This window comes from Motacilla alba, chromosome 3, assembly GCF_015832195.1.
Source record: "Motacilla alba alba isolate MOTALB_02 chromosome 3, Motacilla_alba_V1.0_pri, whole genome shotgun sequence".
NCBI classification, from domain to species: domain Eukaryota; kingdom Metazoa; phylum Chordata; class Aves; order Passeriformes; family Motacillidae; genus Motacilla; species Motacilla alba.
This window is the reverse complement of record NC_052018.1, coordinates 61,364,336-61,382,223: the sequence shown is the minus strand read 5'-3', so window position 1 is coordinate 61,382,223 and position 17,888 is coordinate 61,364,336. Positions and strand designations below refer to the sequence as shown.

Below are 17,888 nucleotides of genomic sequence, written 5' to 3'. Positions count from 1 at the left end.
CGTAATCCAAGGGATGGCCTGCAGGCAGCTATACTGTGCACCCACAGTAGCTTTAAGTCCAAGAGAGTTTAGGCCTGGAAAGGGTCAGGTCTAAAATACCTTCCTGTTGAACCAGAAGATTTGTCCAATCCTGTGTTGAATAAGAAATCCTGTGCAGCAGTTTGGTTAAAACAGCAGAATGAGTGCCCCAATTAAGTTTGCTGGTGTGATAACAGGATTCTAATTGAGGCTTAAGTGTGTTTATTATAGAGGTTACGGGAGTGCATCAAAGCGTGGAGACTCTTGTACACAAAGGACTGTGTTAACACCTAGAAGTAACTTGCAATGCATCTTAAACCATGCTTTTTGTTTTTTCCCTTAGATCAACGTTCGAGTTGTTACTATGGATGCAGAGCTGGAATTTGCCATCCAGCCAAACACTACAGGCAAACAGCTGTTTGACCAGGTCAGTGAAGGGTTGGTGTGGGCTCTTTTTGTTTAATTTTGGAGTATGTTTTGGACTATAGTGTTTTCTTAAGACTGGATTCCAAACCTATCTTTCTTCTCTCTACCTCCTAATCAAATGGCCCCAGTCTGAACTAACATCTCTAAATTCCATTACAGTAAAAGAAAAAAAGCAAAAAGCCTTGCAGGTGTGTTATGTTCCAGTGAAACTTGTCTTCCTAGCATGTTGGATGATGAACTGTCACAAGGGATCTAAAATACTTACACAGCATAAGTAGCATGTAAAAATGTACCTCTTGCTTTGAAATACTGCTTAGCTCTTACATAGTTCTTAACTTCTAAGGTTGAAATCTTGCTCTTTGCATAAAAACAGAATCAGGTCTTCAGGTGGCTGATGAGGGCGTTGGCATGGCTGCATTCATTCAAATGCTGGCTTGAGTTAGCACAGGTGTTTGAGTTAGTCAAAATACTGGAAAATCAGAAGAGTTTGTTTATGGAGCATTTACAGACAGCATGCCTCGTAAGAAGCTCCTGTGCAGCAGGATGGAGGAGAGATTAGTGCAGCCTGCCTTCAGGGATTCCCAGGGAAGTGGAGAGCTTGAGTGGCCAAGCCTGTCCTCCTGTACTGTTATTCTTCCTGTTACTGCTTTAACAATATACAGGTCTATTTGAAGATGGACCTGCAAAGATCAGATAAAGACAACTAAAACAAACTGTGTGCTATTTGTGAAACTTTGTTATTATTGACTTAAGTAGCTTGCTGTTATAAAACTGAAGCACAAGGCCTAGATTTTAGCAGAAAAGAATTTACTTACTGCTCTGCAACTCAAAAAAAAAAAATTTGCTTCTAGTGATTTCTGCTGTAGACCTGGAAAATAAGAATTGGTCTATGCAGACTTCAGTCACACATTTTAACATGTTCACAAACTGTTATTTGTACTTCTTCCCTTGCACCCACTAACCTTGATAGCTAAGGTGGTTGTACTTGAATAGCTACTGCTACTCAAGTGGGCATTCCATTCCTTCTGGGGTATTGTTGGTACAATTTCTTGTTTCAGTGAGTTAACTAGAACTTGCTAGGCCTTACAGCAATTGTGCATTGAGAAATACTTAAAAAGAAAACCCAGAAAAAAACCTCAAAACAAACAACCCACAAATCAGTTGAAAAATAAAGAAAATTCCAAATCCCCAACAAACAAACAGGAAAAAAAGCTTTTAGTGAGTTCTTGAAAGGAATGAAATAAGGAAATCAAGTTCTTATCACTGCAGAACTTCACAGTACAAAACGGAGTACTCCAGCTTGTGTTTAGCATTAAATCTAACTTTAATTCCTTTTGATTACTACTGATGTGGGATAAACATCAAATATTCATTGAACACAGAGGCCAAGGGTTCAATCCCCATATGGTTCATTCATTTTAGAGTTGAGCTTGATGATCCTTGTTGGTCCCTTCCAACTCAGAATGTTCTATGATTCTGTGACTGGAAATTTGCTGAAGTGCATTTGAAACCTACATTTTTATGGAAACAGTACCTGCTGATTGATCTTCCAGGGGAGAATCACCATGTTGATTAGGGAGATGGATCACCTCTCCTATGAGAAAAGGCTGAGAATTGGGATTATTCAATCTGGAGAAAAGAAGGCTTTGGGGTGACCTAACTGCAGCCTTCCAGTACCTGAAATGAACCCTAAAAAAAGTTGGAGAGAGACTATTTACAAGGGCATATAGTGACAGGGCAAGGGGAAATGGATTCAAACTGAAAGAAGTATCTAGATTAGATATAAGGAAGAAATTCTTTACTGTGCTGGTGGTGAAGCACTGGAGCAGGTTGTCCAGAGAAGCTGTGGATGCCCTAACCCTGGAAGTGTTTAAGGCCTGCTTGGATGGAACTCTGAGCAATCTGGTCTAGTGGAAGGTGTCCCTGTGCATGGCAGGGGGATGGAACTAGATGATCTTTAAGGTCCCTTCCAATCCAGGCCATTCTATGATTCTATGATTCCATTTATGCTGATCACCATGGCATCAGAGTAACTTCTTCCCCCAACCCTTTCATGTTAATCCGAAACAGAGAAATTGGATTTTATCTTCATCAGTATGAAAATCCAAATTACTGGAAGCCAGGTTTTTAAAAGCAATGCTTTAGATTAGACTGTAAGTATGTCCTTATGACAAGCATTCAATAAGTACTTCCCTCCTCCATATATACTAACTAATGCTTACATCTGTTCAGAGTCAGGGTCATCTCTCTGGCAGAAGGGAAATTACTTTCTCTGCTTTCAGCTGAGAAGTTCAAAATCCCGAAAACATGGAAAAGACAGGATGTTTCAGATTCAAGATACTTCAGTTTTAGCTTGCTGTCTGGTTAGTTTGAGATTTCTGAAGAATGCTTACTGCAGCGCTTAGTGCACGATTGGGATAGACCTACTCCTCATGGAGATTTGCTCCTTACATCCAGTGGCATGGGTTTAAAACCTGTGATTGGAAATTCTTATCCATATTTCATACCTTTTTGGGGGATGCTTCTGCATATCAAAGGAAGGCTGAGGTAGAACGGAGCAGCACAAAACCAGAAAAGGTGAAGACCATACATTCTCTCTTTAGTTCTGTTGAGCAAGCCTTTCACTAGGCCCTTATCGCGGGTGGAGTTTACACTCAGATAAAGCCTGTGGAGGCAACAGGTTTTCACAGGTATGGGGAGTGGCCCAACTGGAACTGCAGAACCACTGTGGGGGTTTTGAAGAAGCAAGCTATTTTTAAAAACTACAAGGTGATTTCTTAGCCTGGTTGTCAGAAAACAGAGCTAGGCTTTGATAGCATGTCTCTATCCTGCATGTATGATGTTCTATAGCTCCTTTTACAGGAGAGGGAAAATAAGGAAATCTGTGAGTATTAAGTTCCTCTCCACTCAAGCCAATCCTGTGCAGAGTTTATGCTGCAGTGAGGTCTGAGGCATCCCAAGAACCACCCCAGTGGGCTCTGCAGCTGGCTGGAGTATCTCCCAGGTAGTCATGTGCCCTCCTGACCATGCGTAAAAGAAAGTCAAATGGAGGAGAGAGTAACTGGCATTTTCTGGAAGTGAATGCATAACTGGATGGAATGGGAAGACTCAAGATTTGTGGCTTCATGCATTTGAGGAAGCAGAGGAGGTGTCTCTCATCTTGTATATAATGCCTCGTTTCTTATTTCTTCCTTGTTTTGCCATGGAGGAAGTTTACAGAGCATTTCCCAGTAGAGGCTAAAACATTCTTTGTTCTTTTTATTGAAACTCAAACAGGCAAATTATGAAGCTTAGCTTGATACTTTCTCCTTCCTTGCTTTTAGGTTTTGGGAAGAATTTGAGGGGTCATGATTTCTGAAAGCTTTCTAACTCATAGTTATAGGAAGTGTACTTTTTCTCTTGTAAGAGACATTCAGAGATAATGACCTGATAACTTCGTGATTTATGTAACTTTTTATTTTAACAAAGTTGCAACATTCTTTTGTGCAACAGGAAGTACCACACTCAACATACCCCTGGTTTTCTGTTAGACTTCATAAAAATACATCCAGCTGTCAGAAAACTTGTCTCTTCCATGATGAAACAAGCCACTTTGAGGGAAGGAGGGAAAAGGAATTTTAGTCAAGTAAAAGCTGAATTATTTACAGAGCTCAGCTCTTCTTTTAAAAGGACATGGGGTTTGGGTTTTTTGTTTGTTTGGATTGGTGGGTTTTATTGTCTTTTTGATAAATTCTAGTTAGTCTTAGCTAATGTGACATTGTTTCTCTCAAGTCTCCTCTCCAGCCAGAGTGTCTCCAGCAATACCGTAAATGTGGAGGTGAAACAGATCCTTGGTTGAGGTCTTAGACTTGTTGAAGCACATGTAACTACACATTCCCAAGTCTGTCACACTTCCCTACCTCACTAAGTGGTTTTAAATACTTCATGCCTTCCACTCAGTTGAGTTCCCTGTAGCAATGCCTACATCACTTTCTGAGGGGCTACTCTGCAAATAACATAACGGAAGTGATCCAGCTATGTACATAGTAATCTTTGCAGATTTTGGCTGTGTCTAGAGCACAGCTTTACAGGTAGATGAGCTGGCAGCCAAGCACTTGGCTATAAGAACAAGCTGTCAAGAGTAGGTGAAGGTCAAGGGACTTGTTCACTCTGTCCTCCACTGAGGAATTGTAACGTGTCCAAACAGGACTGCTTTTCTAGTAAGTGCGTCATCCACCAATGGATGGTGTTTCTATGTCTTTCATCTGGTTAGTATTTACAATATAGGAAATGAATCTTTCCTAATGTGGGGGCATCAATGTATTTTTGTCCTTTATAAACTCAGCCTTTTGGGGAGTTTAAAAAAATAACCTTGACGGAGAATACTTGCATTTTGTTTTAACTCTCAGAGCCTCACAGCAGCGGTATGAAGCACTCTCAATTGCTTCCTCTAGAAGGAATAGTCTCTGGTGACTGGCAGACAAGGTCACTTGAGCCATTAGTTCTGCTAACTAGTTGTAGTTAGTACTAATACCATTAGAGATCATCCCACCAAAAACTTTGGTGACATAACTCATCTGCTTCACTAAGTACAATTTTAAGATGGGGCAGTAGATAAAAAGCAAGCAGAAGCCCCACCTGCTGCCAGTGTATCAGTCTAGCAGTTGGTGGCCTGTCACTTGCTGTTTGTCTCACCTGCTTTCCTCAAGATCATCATCTTCCAGAAACTGGGTGGGACAAGTATCTTAGCTTGTGCTGTCATCATCATCCACAATGGCATCTGTATATACTTGTCTGCAAGGTGAAATTAAGAGATGAGTAGGTTTACGCTGTTGCCTGCACTCATCACAGGTGATGTGGGACTCAAAAGGATACCTGGACCTCAAGTGAAGTTTTTCCTGCAATAGCTTTTTCTTTTTTACTTTTCTGTTGCAGGTGGTTAAAACCATAGGTTTGCGAGAAGTGTGGTACTTTGGTCTTCAGTATGTGGACAACAAAGGATTCCAAACTTGGCTGAAGCTTGATAAAAAGGTAACAGACTTCGGGCTAATTGCTGGCCAAAGGTTAAAGCTTGTATGTTTCCTGATGTGTTATTGGCTGCAACTTTATACACCTTATGCCTGCTGTTGATTGTGCCCTAATTTTCATAATTCCAGGATTGTTTTTAGAGATAACATTGTTATCTCCATGGGTGAGGTGTGACATGGTAGAAGCCCTTTCACACTCTGAGTTGCAGGAAGCATTTGCCACATGTGCAGCAGCACCTGGATACTGTACTTTGTTGGGAGAAAGCAATTGCACTTTCTGTGCCTGGAGGAGCACCTTGGCTGACAATGGGCTTAGGCCCTGCCTGTGCAGGATCAGTTGTGTCCTAATTGGAGAAGAGGTACTTCCAAGCTGGGCAGTCAAGTGCTGATGCCTCTGATGTGCTCCTGTTTTTGTATTCCCAGCTCTTATGAGGGCATGAACTGACTTTCCTGGTGGGGCAGTCAGTGACACACCTGTTTAATGTCAGGGGGCTGTTCTCTGTCAAACACACACAATACTGGGTGGGTTTGCCATCTGATACAGCTCAGTAAATCATTTTCCTGTGACCCGTGTTTGCTGTACAAACAGGATTTAACCAGCTTAGTTGGAAAACATAATGCATCTCCCCCATGTTCTCTCCTATCAGTAAGCAGCCAGAATTAAGGAATTCCACTGAAGACTTGCCAGTCACTCACCTCTTATGGCAAATGCTCCAAATTCTTTTTTCTGTCTAAAAGCAATTTATTCTATTGTTTGCAAAAAAACACCTGCTCAGTTGTGGTGTCACCTCTGTCCTCAGGTTTCTGCTCAAGAAATCAGAAAGGAGAATCCTCTCCAGTTCAGATTCCGTGCCAAGTTCTTCCCAGAGGATGTGTCCGAAGAGCTGATTCAGGACATCACGCAGAAGCTGTTCTTCCTGCAGGTGAAGGAAGGGATCCTCAGTGATGAGATCTACTGTCCTCCTGAAACAGCAGTACTTCTTGGTTCCTATGCTGTGCAGGCCAAATTTGGAGATTACAACAAAGAGGTGCACAAGCCTGGATACCTCAATTCAGAGCGTCTTATCCCCCAAAGGTGAAGGAATTGGCTGATGCAGTCTCTTTTTTTTTATTTTTTAATTTGAATTCTCTTTAAATGCAAAGAGTTTCATTTAAAAGTATCTTTGTTGGGTTTTTTTATTGAATTGCATATAATTGGGTTTTCCCCTTATTTTATTTGTATCTGTCATATTTGACTATGTTTTTGCTTCTCCTTGGGTTGATTTGAGAGGAAATATAGTTTTGTATTCAGCTTTTATTTCTTAAACACTGCTGCTATGCTGGTAACTGTGGCAGTATGAATGTTTCCTCTTTAAGAAGAAAAGAGCAGCATTAAGTCAAGAGTATGTCATCCTTAAAGAAGGCTGGGTTGTGTGTCCTTAATCCTAATGTACAGTCCTAAAAATCTTGTATGTGGAAAGCATGTCTTGCGGCTTCACAGTCCATCCCCACACAGGATCAGTGGATGTTATCAGACCAACGGCTTCTGTTTACCCTTCCTGATGACGCTGCAGCAATGTCTAATTCTAGGGATTGCACCAACTTTTGCTTTGGTGTAACCCCTGGTGTCTACAGTGTGTGTGATTTGTTTGCAGAGTTTCGCTTATACCTCTCATGTGTCTGGTCAGTGACCAGAAAGGCTTTGCAGAGGGTTATTGCTCATTCTGAATTGCTCTGCTTCACAGAGAATATCTTTGGGCTGAGTAGGGTTTTCCTTTTGGCTACAGTAAGGCTTCCACCAGAGTGAGAGTAAGACTATAGCAAAGATCACCATCAGTGGCTATTGCAGAAGATCTAATCTTGCTGATATCTATTTCCTTGTGTAGGGTGATGGACCAGCATAAACTCTCCAGAGAGCAGTGGGAAGAACGGATCCAGGTGTGGCATGCTGAGCACAGTGGCATGCTCAAGTGAGTGTTTTGTGTTGGTCCTTGGGCTGATCACCTTGCTGCTTGTTTGATTACTCTAAGTTTGCATTTCTACAATATGGTTTTGTTAGTCTGTGGTTTAGACCCTGAGTTGCCTGTGTGAGCCTACTCCTGGTGTGTATTTTTTAGTTCAGTATTGAATCACATGGTAAAGCACAGTAGTATATTTTGTACTGGTGCTGAGAACTGAGTGGCTTCCTGAAGATCTTGGACCTGTGCACATTGTATTAGTGACAGCTTTGAGTGGGAAAAAGAGGAAAGGTGCTGTCAAACCTTACAGTCATTGAAGCATTTGCATTGACAGATGGGGAAAGCTCAGATCCTATACCTTTCCTACTCGCTGTACCCTGAGGCAAGGATGAGTGCTGAGAGGGGTGAATGTTGCTGATTTTCTGTCTGGAAGTACTAGGGATTGGTATACGGAAATATTCTCTGTGTGTGCTCCTAGATATGATATCATAACTTCTTAAGTGAATCCTAAATGGTGAATGTTCAGTTTTAACTTCTGTGTTTGAAGTGAGGTTTAGGAAATTTTTTTTTTCTGAGGTGTGTGTTTTCTGAGATAGAGCTGATGTTGGTTTCTCATTTATCTGATTTTTTTCTTCTCTCAATCAGAGAGAATGCCATGCTGGAATACCTGAAGATTGCCCAAGACCTGGAGATGTATGGAATCAACTACTTTGAAATCAAGAATAAGAAAGGAACTGACCTTTGGTTGGGGGTCGATGCCTTGGGGCTCAACATCTATGAAAAGGACGATAAGTAAGGCTTTTGTTTTTGTCTCTGATCTTCCAAAGAAAGCTGGTATGGGACATTTCTCATTTACAGGAATGCTTGTGTTCCAATTTTGGATCAGTAGGTGAAGCTAGGAAATGGGCTTTCACGTCCCCTGTGCTTTCATGTCTTTCCTGCCCTGCTAACACTACCTGCTGTAGAAAGAGAGATGTCAGTTGGACCATGCCATCTTCATAATCTTGCACAGTGGTGGAGCTGAATCCTGAACTGAGGAGTTTACCAGGCTTTTCCTTGAGTCAGGTCACCAGGTTTGCCATCAGTGGCCACAACACGAGAACCTGGCTAGGCTAAGGTATCTGCAGTGTTCAGACACCTAAGGAAACTCCTGTCCTTATGTTAATGATAGATGTGTGTGCAGCTGCCTGGTTCTGAAAAAGGCAGATTATGGGGTGGACACAAAAGTAAAGCTGGGTGACACCCAGAGCCCAGGGAGAGGCTAACCTATATAGTTACTGTGCACAAGGAATGAAATGAGGGCTTACTGAAGTACCCAGAGTTTTAATCAGCCCTTCTGGTAAAGGCAGAGCCATTATTAATTGGATAGTAGGTGGGAAATGATAGACTACATCTATAAATAAACATAATAAGAAGGTGAGAACAGCTGTGTCTAAGCCTGCTAGTCTCTTCTAATACTCTGCAACTGAAGGATTGAAGGGAGTTAAAATAGATTTTTTTTTTTTTAGATGGAGTATTGCTGTCTAGACTGCTTTCTTTTCCTCTCCCCGATGTTTCAAATCTTTGTTTCATGTCACTAATCTGTAACAGACTATCATTGAAATACAGAATGGATTTCACCTGTTCTACATCTTTGCCTCCAAAAAGGTTTGAATGCAACCCAAATATTAATTGGAACTCTCTGCATCTTCTGTTGATAAGGCAAAGAGAAAGGCAGTCTTTTCTGCAATGCTAATATGTGCTGTCACCCAGAAAACAAGGAGTGTCACTCGAAAGAAAAGTAGTTTCGCTCATGTAATACTTCAGTCTTGAATGACTGGTCTTGCTATGTAACCATGGTCACACAAACAGGTTTTTCGAGCTGCAGAAATCAGAGTGTAGCCATTGACTGTGAAGGCCTATCGAGAGCGTTTGCAAAACAAATACAGTGCTGGAATAAACTGCTTATTTCTGCTGTAACTCTTGCCACTATATAATTAAGTCTTTCCAACAGATGTGGGGACTAGAAAAACAGAGGTGCCATAAACATTACTAGTTTGTAGGTGTAAAGTTTGGGGACTGAGGGCAAAGATGAAGAAGCAGAGATTTCATTTGTTGGAGTTTAACGTGAGGAAAATGAGGCTGTGCTGTAGGTGTATGAGCCTCTCTACTGCAGTGCATGTCAATGTCCTGTTTCTAGGTATATTCAAGCTTTTTTTTTCCTGCATTAAAGAGAAGAATCTGCAGTAGAACTTACTAATGAGTGAATGATTTTAGTTGTCTGTCATACTGTATTATCTAGGATTTAAGCACTTGTACTAATGTGATGGAGGCTGGAGTAATTAGTTAATCTTAGTCTAATCAAGTCATTTTCTTTACAGTTCTTAATTTTACACACACACTGTTGCATAATCTTGCAGTTGAGTTAGAGGTTATGGAGTGGATAGTTCTGAAGAGTGTGAATTTTATTCTTGATGTCTTAATTTAAATGAAGCAAAGGGGTGTTTTTTGTGCTTGGACCCAGCAAAATCTTTTGATGTAGTAGCTTTCCATCTCTCTGACAATGAGGCAAATTCCTCCCAAAATTGCTCTTTTTTTCTTTAATCAATGTGCTCCATAGAACTCTTACAGAATTTGAGTGGTCCACTGTGATGATAGACATTTCTGTAAGCGCTAAACATTAAATACTTGTGTCTTCAAATAATTTGCAAGAATAATTGTGACAGAGACACATACATTGGAGGGGTTAGAGAATAACAAGATAACAAGAAGATGTCATTATTTTTTATGTAAGACACAATTATTACAATTCTTAATCATTAACAGCTATCTCTAGAGAATATACCCTCCCGTGCTAAGAGAAGAATAAAAGAATAATAATGTGATATTAAATATTAAAATAAAATATTTGGTTGGGCTAATTAAAGGACTTTATTATAGTCAAATGCACAAGTCCTTGGAATGTTAGAACTTGCTGCAGAGCTGATCAGCTGTGTGAAGGTGAAGTATTGGAATGGCTCAGAAACATATGATCTCATGACAAACTGGATGCTTTTTATATGCAAGACTCTGGAGAAATTAAGGCAGAGGAAAATCTCAAGTGTTTAGTGAGTCATATAGAAAAATTTCAAACAAATTAACAGACCTGGACTCCTCAGCAGCGAGGAAGAGCTGGGAGTCTGAATCTTGCCCTTTGCTTCATAGGGGAGCTTTTCAATAGTGGGGAGCCACGTGGCACAGCTCATTGCTTGACCAGTGAGTAAAGTTCCGCTTGGTGACTCATGGGATGGGCTGAAAGAGCAGTTTGTACGGAAGGAAAGAACAGAGCCTTTGTTACTAACCTTGCCTGTAATCTAGGGGAGGAGATATCTGAAGGGAGGGTGTCAAGAGGATGGAGCCAGACTCCCCTCAGTGCTGCTGAGCAATGGGGCAAGGAGCAGGCACTGATGCACACGAAGTTCCACCTGAATGTGAGGAAGAGCTTTTTTACTGTCCAGGTGATCGTGCACTGGAACAGATTGCCTGGAGAGGCTGTAGAGTCTCCTTGCCTGGAGGTATTCAGGATGCAATCCTGTGCCATGTGCTCTGGGATGACTTTGCTAGAGCAGGGAGGTTGGATGAGATGATCCTCTGTGGTCCCTTCCAACCTGACCCATTCTGTGAAACAAAAGAAAATAAATCTTCTCCTACCAATGGTGCCTGTCCAGCACTTCAGAGAAGGCAGCATGGAGGTGACTGGGCTAGCTGTAACACAGCAGGGTAGGTTTGCCTGTGGGTGCTGTAGGGTGTGGGGAGCAGCTCAGTGACTTTGGCTTATGCCTCCCATGATATGTGAGAGGCCTGTGCAGGGAAGCACTGCACATAAAGTCTGCATGCTATGGATTTTGTGACCAGAGTTAAGAGAACTAAGCTTAAAAACAGCAGAGCATGTGGCTTCAGTAGAGTCCTTTCCTATTTATATAGCCAAAGGTCAGTAGGGTGGCTGATGAGAATGAGAAGAGACTCAGTGAGAGAGGTTACTGGGCTTCTCTTCCTACTCCCTGTGGTATTCTGGTTCAATTACTGTCCTCTCTTTTTTGGGAAAGTTTTGTGAAGCATTGCATTCCACCAAATCTGTGTGTTGGAAGCAATATGGGGGAAAAATGTTTATTGCATCATCCCTTAAAACAAGTTTTTCTTCTTTCCAGACTAACCCCGAAGATTGGGTTCCCCTGGAGCGAAATCAGAAACATCTCTTTCAATGACAAGAAGTTTGTTATAAAGCCTATTGACAAGAAGGCACCAGTAAGTATATCTAGAAGGGACTCCTGGATACTGCATATGAACAACTGATACTGTTCAATCTCAAAATAAAGTAGTCTTGGGAGAGGAGAAAGCCACAGATATTCTAGATGCAAAATAAACATTTGTATTTAGAGAGTACTTAGAGCTGCTGTTTTTTCTGTGCAGCATAAATGAAGGGCTGATAGTGATAGCTAATGTGGAAAAAGATAAGGGTTTTACAACTGCAGAGTCCTTCATTGTAGCAAACTGGGTAACTTCATGCTCAAATTTGAGATTCTTTGCTAGTTCACTAGTTTTGTGAGTCCTCTCTGCATATCTTTCAGTGCATGCAAGCTGATAGGTAAATTTTATTTTTGTTTTTTCATTCAAAAATACCCAAACATTAAAAAAATTACAGAAGTAGTTCAAATGCTACTGCAAAACCACATGGATACATATGGCTTCCCATCCATCACTGCCCACTTCCACACTCCTGACAGAGTAAAATATGGTGTTCATTGACTTTATTGAACACCAAGGTAAATTTTAGGATATGACTTTGGTGGAGAGCTGAAATATAGCTGCCTGTGTATGTTGCTTTTCAAAACTTAAAAGTATGTTTTCAGAGTTATTTTAGTGAGGAATTAGAAACTTACTTTGACCTGTTGAGAATGTAAGGTGGAATAACTGGTATAGGTGGATGTCATTCTGTCCGTCTTGTGAAATTATTGGAGCAGTTGAGAAAGACCTCCTCTGCTCTTCCCCCACCCTAGTACTTGGCCTTGGTGGGTAAGTGCAGCCCAGAGAAATAATAAGCAGCCTGGCTTTGGCAAAGGATGATGGCTTATAAATATCTTTAACAGAAAAAGATCCTCCCAGTAATTTAAAGGATACTAATGCACTATGTGCTGCAGGGATTTCTTCTTTCCTCTAGATAAGAACCTGGGGGAGAGGAGCTTTTTTCTGTAATGCTGTTAGTGAAAAGAACAGAACTCCCCAGAGACAGAAAGCTGGTCTGTCAGGCATTCTTTTCTCAATAGAAGAGCCTCTTGCATGTGTTGTACATAATTACAAAACACAGATCACAGCTTGCCACCCACTCCCCAAAGAGTAAATCTGAGTTTGAAATGGAAGGCTTGCAAAAGGCTGGTACAGAAAGGTGTTAGCATTGAAAACCTCAGTTATGTTTCCTCCTCCCTGTCAATTGTTATTTTCCCTCTGGCTGATGGTATGTTTAAAGCTATGCCTAAAATAAGAATTTACCTGGGCACTAATTTTGAGTATTCAGGAAGTTGTCTGGGTCTTTTTGTGTGCTTGTGTCTCCTTTTAAAAAGGCAGGCATCATAACTACAGCAAATTAAATACTCAGTCCACTCAAGTTGTGTGGGAAGGTCTCTTTTAATTTTGAGGGTTCTGTATGCCTGTGTATAATTTTACAGTAATGTAAAGGGCAGAGTCCTGTGGCAGCTTGCCCAGGATAAGCTTTTTAATTTTTGGGCTTTGTCTGCCCATATACTCCAAGATCTTTAAAATATTGAGGTGCAGTTCTCCCAGTTGTGTGAGATCTGGGGTAGGCTGGGGATGAGGAAAGAAAGGAATTCTTTTATATTTGTATTTGAATGTTGTGTCCCTTGATTATGGCTTTAAATGACAAATGCAAGCACCGTCCATACCCTCAGTATTTACTTCCATGAAAGTGAGCTTTGCCTCAGCACAGGACCTGTTCATCACAATGTGCACAGACTGTTTGTTTTTACAAGTACTTGTCACAAGTAGGAGGTTGGATGAGCAGCTTTGAGTCACAATTATCAGGATCAGACCTGTGAGCCTCGGAATGGCTCTGGCAGGATTTAGTGGGAGAGCACAGCACACTGCCCTGACTGCCTCTTCTGCAGCCAGTGTGCATTAGGGAAATGCATTGGAGAAAATCAGTCTTTGTCAGCATATTCATCTTAATACCACTTAGGGAGCTTTTAATTGCTTAGTGTGACTTCTAGTTTTCCCAGAGATAGCCACAGTTGTGCTTCTGAGCTCAGGCAATTAAAAACATGGTCACTGCTTCCATACCTGATTCCATCTCTTGCTAACAGTGAGGCAGTCCACAGGAGAGTAATTCCAAGGAATGGGCACTGGTTTATGGTGGTAATGTGGCAGCTTGCCCACTATCCATGTAGTACACAGAAAAAGCACAAGGATGTTTATCCACTGTGTAAGTTTAGACTGTGTTGTAGATGTGTGTGGTTGTGGACTCAGAAAAATTATCAGGGAGGTAGTAAACTTGGGCCCTCTGTATCCCTTCCTTAGCTGGTTTTCTTCTAGAAGACCTAGTCTAATTTATAGTTTCTGTAAAAGTCTGATTATAGGACAGGTAATAAGAAATTTGGGAATGTCCTTTTTACTGAACCAGAAATTTTAGAATATTGTGTGTTTTGTTACTGCCTGCAACCTGATATTTCAAATAACCCATGTGGTTGGTGGTTAAAAAATTTGTTTTCATTTGACACTATTGTAACGGCCTAGGTCAGCTTAAATAGGAAATGCCATGGAATGGACAAGAATTATACTGAAAGGCATTTTTCTCTGAAAAAAACACGTGGTGCCTTGAATGTTGATTCAGATAGATTGAGAAATTCTACAAAGTTACACTTGTAGTTTGTGCTTTGTCTTTCAGTCACAAAACTGCAAACTGAAAAACTACTCAATACTAGAGGTCTGTGTGTTGCCAAATGTTTACCTACCAACCCAGAACCTTCTGCAACATCTAACAATCTCCATTTAAATGAGACTTCATCTATCTGGGATTTTCTCTAAAAGATGCTTTATCTAGAAGAGTAACTTGCACCTTCTATGTAGACTTTAAATGGAGAATATAAATCACAATAGTTTTGGCTTCAGATGATATTTGCAGTCCCTGCTGCTGTGTTTAAACGGTCTTGCATGTATGTCTGGATTGGAATTAAATCAGTGACAAGATGTTCTGTCTGCAGTTAGTTGGGAGGAGAAAGAGTGTTTGGAAAAAACTGACTGTGGTGTCTCTGTCCTAGGACTTTGTGTTTTATGCACCTCGTCTGAGAATTAACAAGAGGATCCTGCAGCTCTGCATGGGCAACCATGAACTGTACATGCGGCGCAGGAAGCCTGACACCATTGAGGTGCAGCAGATGAAAGCCCAGGCCCGGGAGGAGAAGCACCAGAAACAACTGGAAAGGTGGGCTTGGATACAGGCAGCTGATGTGGCAAGGCAGAAATAAATGACACCCAAGTGCCAGGGTTCAGCAAGCGGCTGTATCCCTGGGCAGGGGTCAGTAACGTGGGCGAGGCTCTGAGCCATCCCAGGCTCAGGAGGAGCACGTGTGGCCCTGGAGTTCTGGAGTATGGGCAGGGACTTGGGATGTCCTGCAACAGGACTGTTTTATCCTTCCTGCTTGGCCCTGTACCACGCAGTCAGCTGTCCTGGCTGCAGCCTCAGGAGCTGCAAGAAAATGTGCAAGTAAAGGCACAGTAGGCTCTGGTGGGGGGGGCTGCACCTAGAGAAGGGTTTTCCTGACTCTGGAATGTTGGCATCTGATTTATATGCCAGGCCATGGGATGTTTGGGAGTAAGGAGAAGCCTTCACTGGGAGCACATATGTGTACCCTGTAAAGACACATATGTGTCCCAGAAGTAACTGGGAGATCTCTTACAGGCAAGGAAAAAGGAATAGCAATTCTACCACTGGCTGCAGGTTGCTTATGATTCAAGAAATCATGTTGCTTTTCTCCTGAACTTGTGGATTGTTTATCTCTGTTCTCTCAGTGCTGTTGTTTTCACACCTCCTTAACTTTCTATATGGCAGAATAACAAAGTTACACCTCTTCTGCCTTGCAGTACAAGTCCTGTTTTTCCTCTCTGTGTCTAGCAGCTATTTGGCATTCTAAATTTCTGTGGCAACCAACAAAAATACAAATGCTTTTATGAAATGGGGTATCTAAAACAGAGCAAAAATTCTGAAGAGATGAAGGAAGAGCCTATTTCTGTCTTCTGGCTCCTGTTTTGTGGCAGCTACTTTCCCATTGAGCTGCCTGGAAAGATTCCCAGCCAGTTTTCTTGTCTGGCAGTAGCTTGGGTCTGAAAGTGAGCTTTCAGCATGAAATGTGTTTCTAACAGGAAACAACTAGAAGATGAAAAGAAGAGGAGAGAGACAATTGAGAGGGAGAAGGAGCAAATGCTGAGGGAGAAGGAGGAGCTCCTGGTGAGGCTACAAGAGTATGAAGTGAAGACTCAGAAAGCAGAGAAAGGTAAAGTATTTGTCCTGGCTGACAAGACCATGTATTGTGCTCCATAGAGGGGTTGTATGGGTTGTTGCCCATGCCTTGCCTAAATCTGGTGGCACTGGGGCAATCACTGGGCAAGACTTACTAATGTCTGTGTGCCTATACAACTAAATGGTCAAATGTGCATCCAAAGGATGAAAGTAGCATAAAATCTGCAGATTTTATTTGGAAACTGAAGGGCAGGAACTCTGTTTTCCCCTGTTGCCAGGAGGATTTAAGTAGCACAGTCTCTTCCAGCAGTGAGCAAGAGTTCAGCCCTCAAGTACTTTTTACTAACTCCGAACAGAAAAAGTACTTCTTTCCAGTGAAATGGAAGCTTCTGTTTGAATGCACAGGAGAACACATTGGAGGCAACATCTGGTCCATGCAGCAAACTGTCAGTTAATGGCAGCAGAGTCATGTCAGTGCTACAGACTTCAATGCAAACATCTTGCAGAAGATTTAATTACAATGTGCATCTGACTACTTCTGAATCCAGTTACTTGGTGTATTGTGCAAGTAATTACTTTGAGGAGCCCAGTGAAGGGAGTACTGCAAGCTGGAATAAAGTCCTGTCATGACTTCTGCAGTTACCTAAGAAACTGAAGTTCCTTAGCTTTGACCAGACTTGTGGACCAACCACATTGATCTGTCTCTTTGCAGAGCTGTCAGATCAGATCCAAAGAGCCATTCAGCTGGAAGAGGAGAGGAAACGGGCCCAGGAGGAGGCAGAACGCCTGGAAGCTGAACGTTTGGCAGCTCTGCAGGCCAAGGAAGAGCTGGAGAGACAAACTATGGACCAGATAAAGAGCCAGGAACAGCTGGTAAGACTCACTTATTTTGAGTACAAGATACCCAGGCATATTACTGTGCCCTTGAGTAAGGCAAAGTCATCATGTCCAGGGAAAAACATAGTGCACTGAGGTACTGGGCCATCATTGTGGGACTGGTTTCTGTCATAAGCAATCTAATTTTTAGTTCTTAGTTTCCTATTCAGTCTCTGTTAGAGTTAACAGTATTTTTGTTGTGTTTGGTTTTTTGGTTGGGTTGGTGTTTTTTCTAAGAGTCCTTGTATTTTATTATTCAACAGGCTACAGAGCTTGCAGAGTATACAGCCAAGATAGCACTTCTTGAAGAGGCAAGGAAGCGTAAGGAGAGTGAGGTTGAAGAGTGGCAAATCAGAGTGAGTATCTGCTTTACCACTTGCTCTAAAATTCTGTGCTTAAGCAGAGCATACTGTGGTTCTTAGGCAGATGTGGCTTCTCAAACATGTGGAAGCAAACATCTGTACAGCAGTGAAAAAGACCAAACTTGTCATGAACGTGCAATATGTCTGCAAATACACCTTTCTTCCAACAACCCTTCAGTCAAAAGTCAAAATGAAAAGCTAAAAATGTGTGATCATAGTCTTGTAGCCTTGGAGAGAGAGGCACATGAATAAATGATGCATGTAATCCATGATAAAATGTCTGAAAACATTACACCAGTCAAGAGAAGATGCTGCAAATGCAACCATACTGCAGGTGTCTGTTTTGAGGGGCACTTGCTGTTGTTGGTGGCTTCCTGGTACCTGGATCAGGAGAGTTTAATGAACTGCTGCACTAAAACCACACAAGGCTGGGAGTGCTGGTGCTCCCCGTGCACTGTAAGACACATGGGAGGGCAGAACCACTGCAGCAGCAGGGAGGGTGACTGCCTGGTGTGTAATTGCACTGAAAATGCCAAATTAGATTCCCAGATTCTTGCTCTGTGGAACCACTGTGTCTCCAGCCTACAGCTCTTCAAATGGAGAACAGAATGACGATAACTGTAGCTTTCCATAGAACTTTTTCCTGGGTTGTTTTATTGCAAGAATATCATTTGTTCAGACCCCCTGCACATTACACAGTGGCTGATGATGATAGCATCCCTAGCAAAAAAAACCAAAAGTCTCTAATAATGGAGTACCATCAGCTGCAGACATTTAA

The 17,888-nt window shown here is 41.8% G+C and overlaps 1 protein-coding gene across 2 annotated transcripts in view; it reads left to right on the top strand.

Annotated features, from left to right (window-relative positions):
• EZR (ezrin) overlaps positions 1 to 17,888 on the top strand; it is a 36,607-nt gene that overhangs the window by 17,270 nt on the left and 1,449 nt on the right. Inside the window, exons 2-11 of one of the 2 annotated variants that reach the window (XM_038131525.1) lie at positions 362 to 445; positions 5,359 to 5,454; positions 6,251 to 6,525; positions 7,316 to 7,399; positions 8,033 to 8,179; positions 11,554 to 11,650; positions 14,674 to 14,837; positions 15,776 to 15,906; positions 16,585 to 16,745; positions 17,012 to 17,104. In XM_038131525.1, coding sequence (XP_037987453.1) covers positions 362 to 445; positions 5,359 to 5,454; positions 6,251 to 6,525; positions 7,316 to 7,399; positions 8,033 to 8,179; positions 11,554 to 11,650; positions 14,674 to 14,837; positions 15,776 to 15,906; positions 16,585 to 16,745; positions 17,012 to 17,104 — 1,332 coding nt within the window. Of the gene's footprint in view, positions 1 to 361; positions 446 to 5,358; positions 5,455 to 6,250; positions 6,526 to 7,315; positions 7,400 to 8,032; positions 8,180 to 11,553; positions 11,651 to 14,673; positions 14,838 to 15,775; positions 15,907 to 16,584; positions 16,746 to 17,011; positions 17,105 to 17,888 lie in introns of those variants that run through there. The other variant, XM_038131527.1, reaches the window with a different exon arrangement.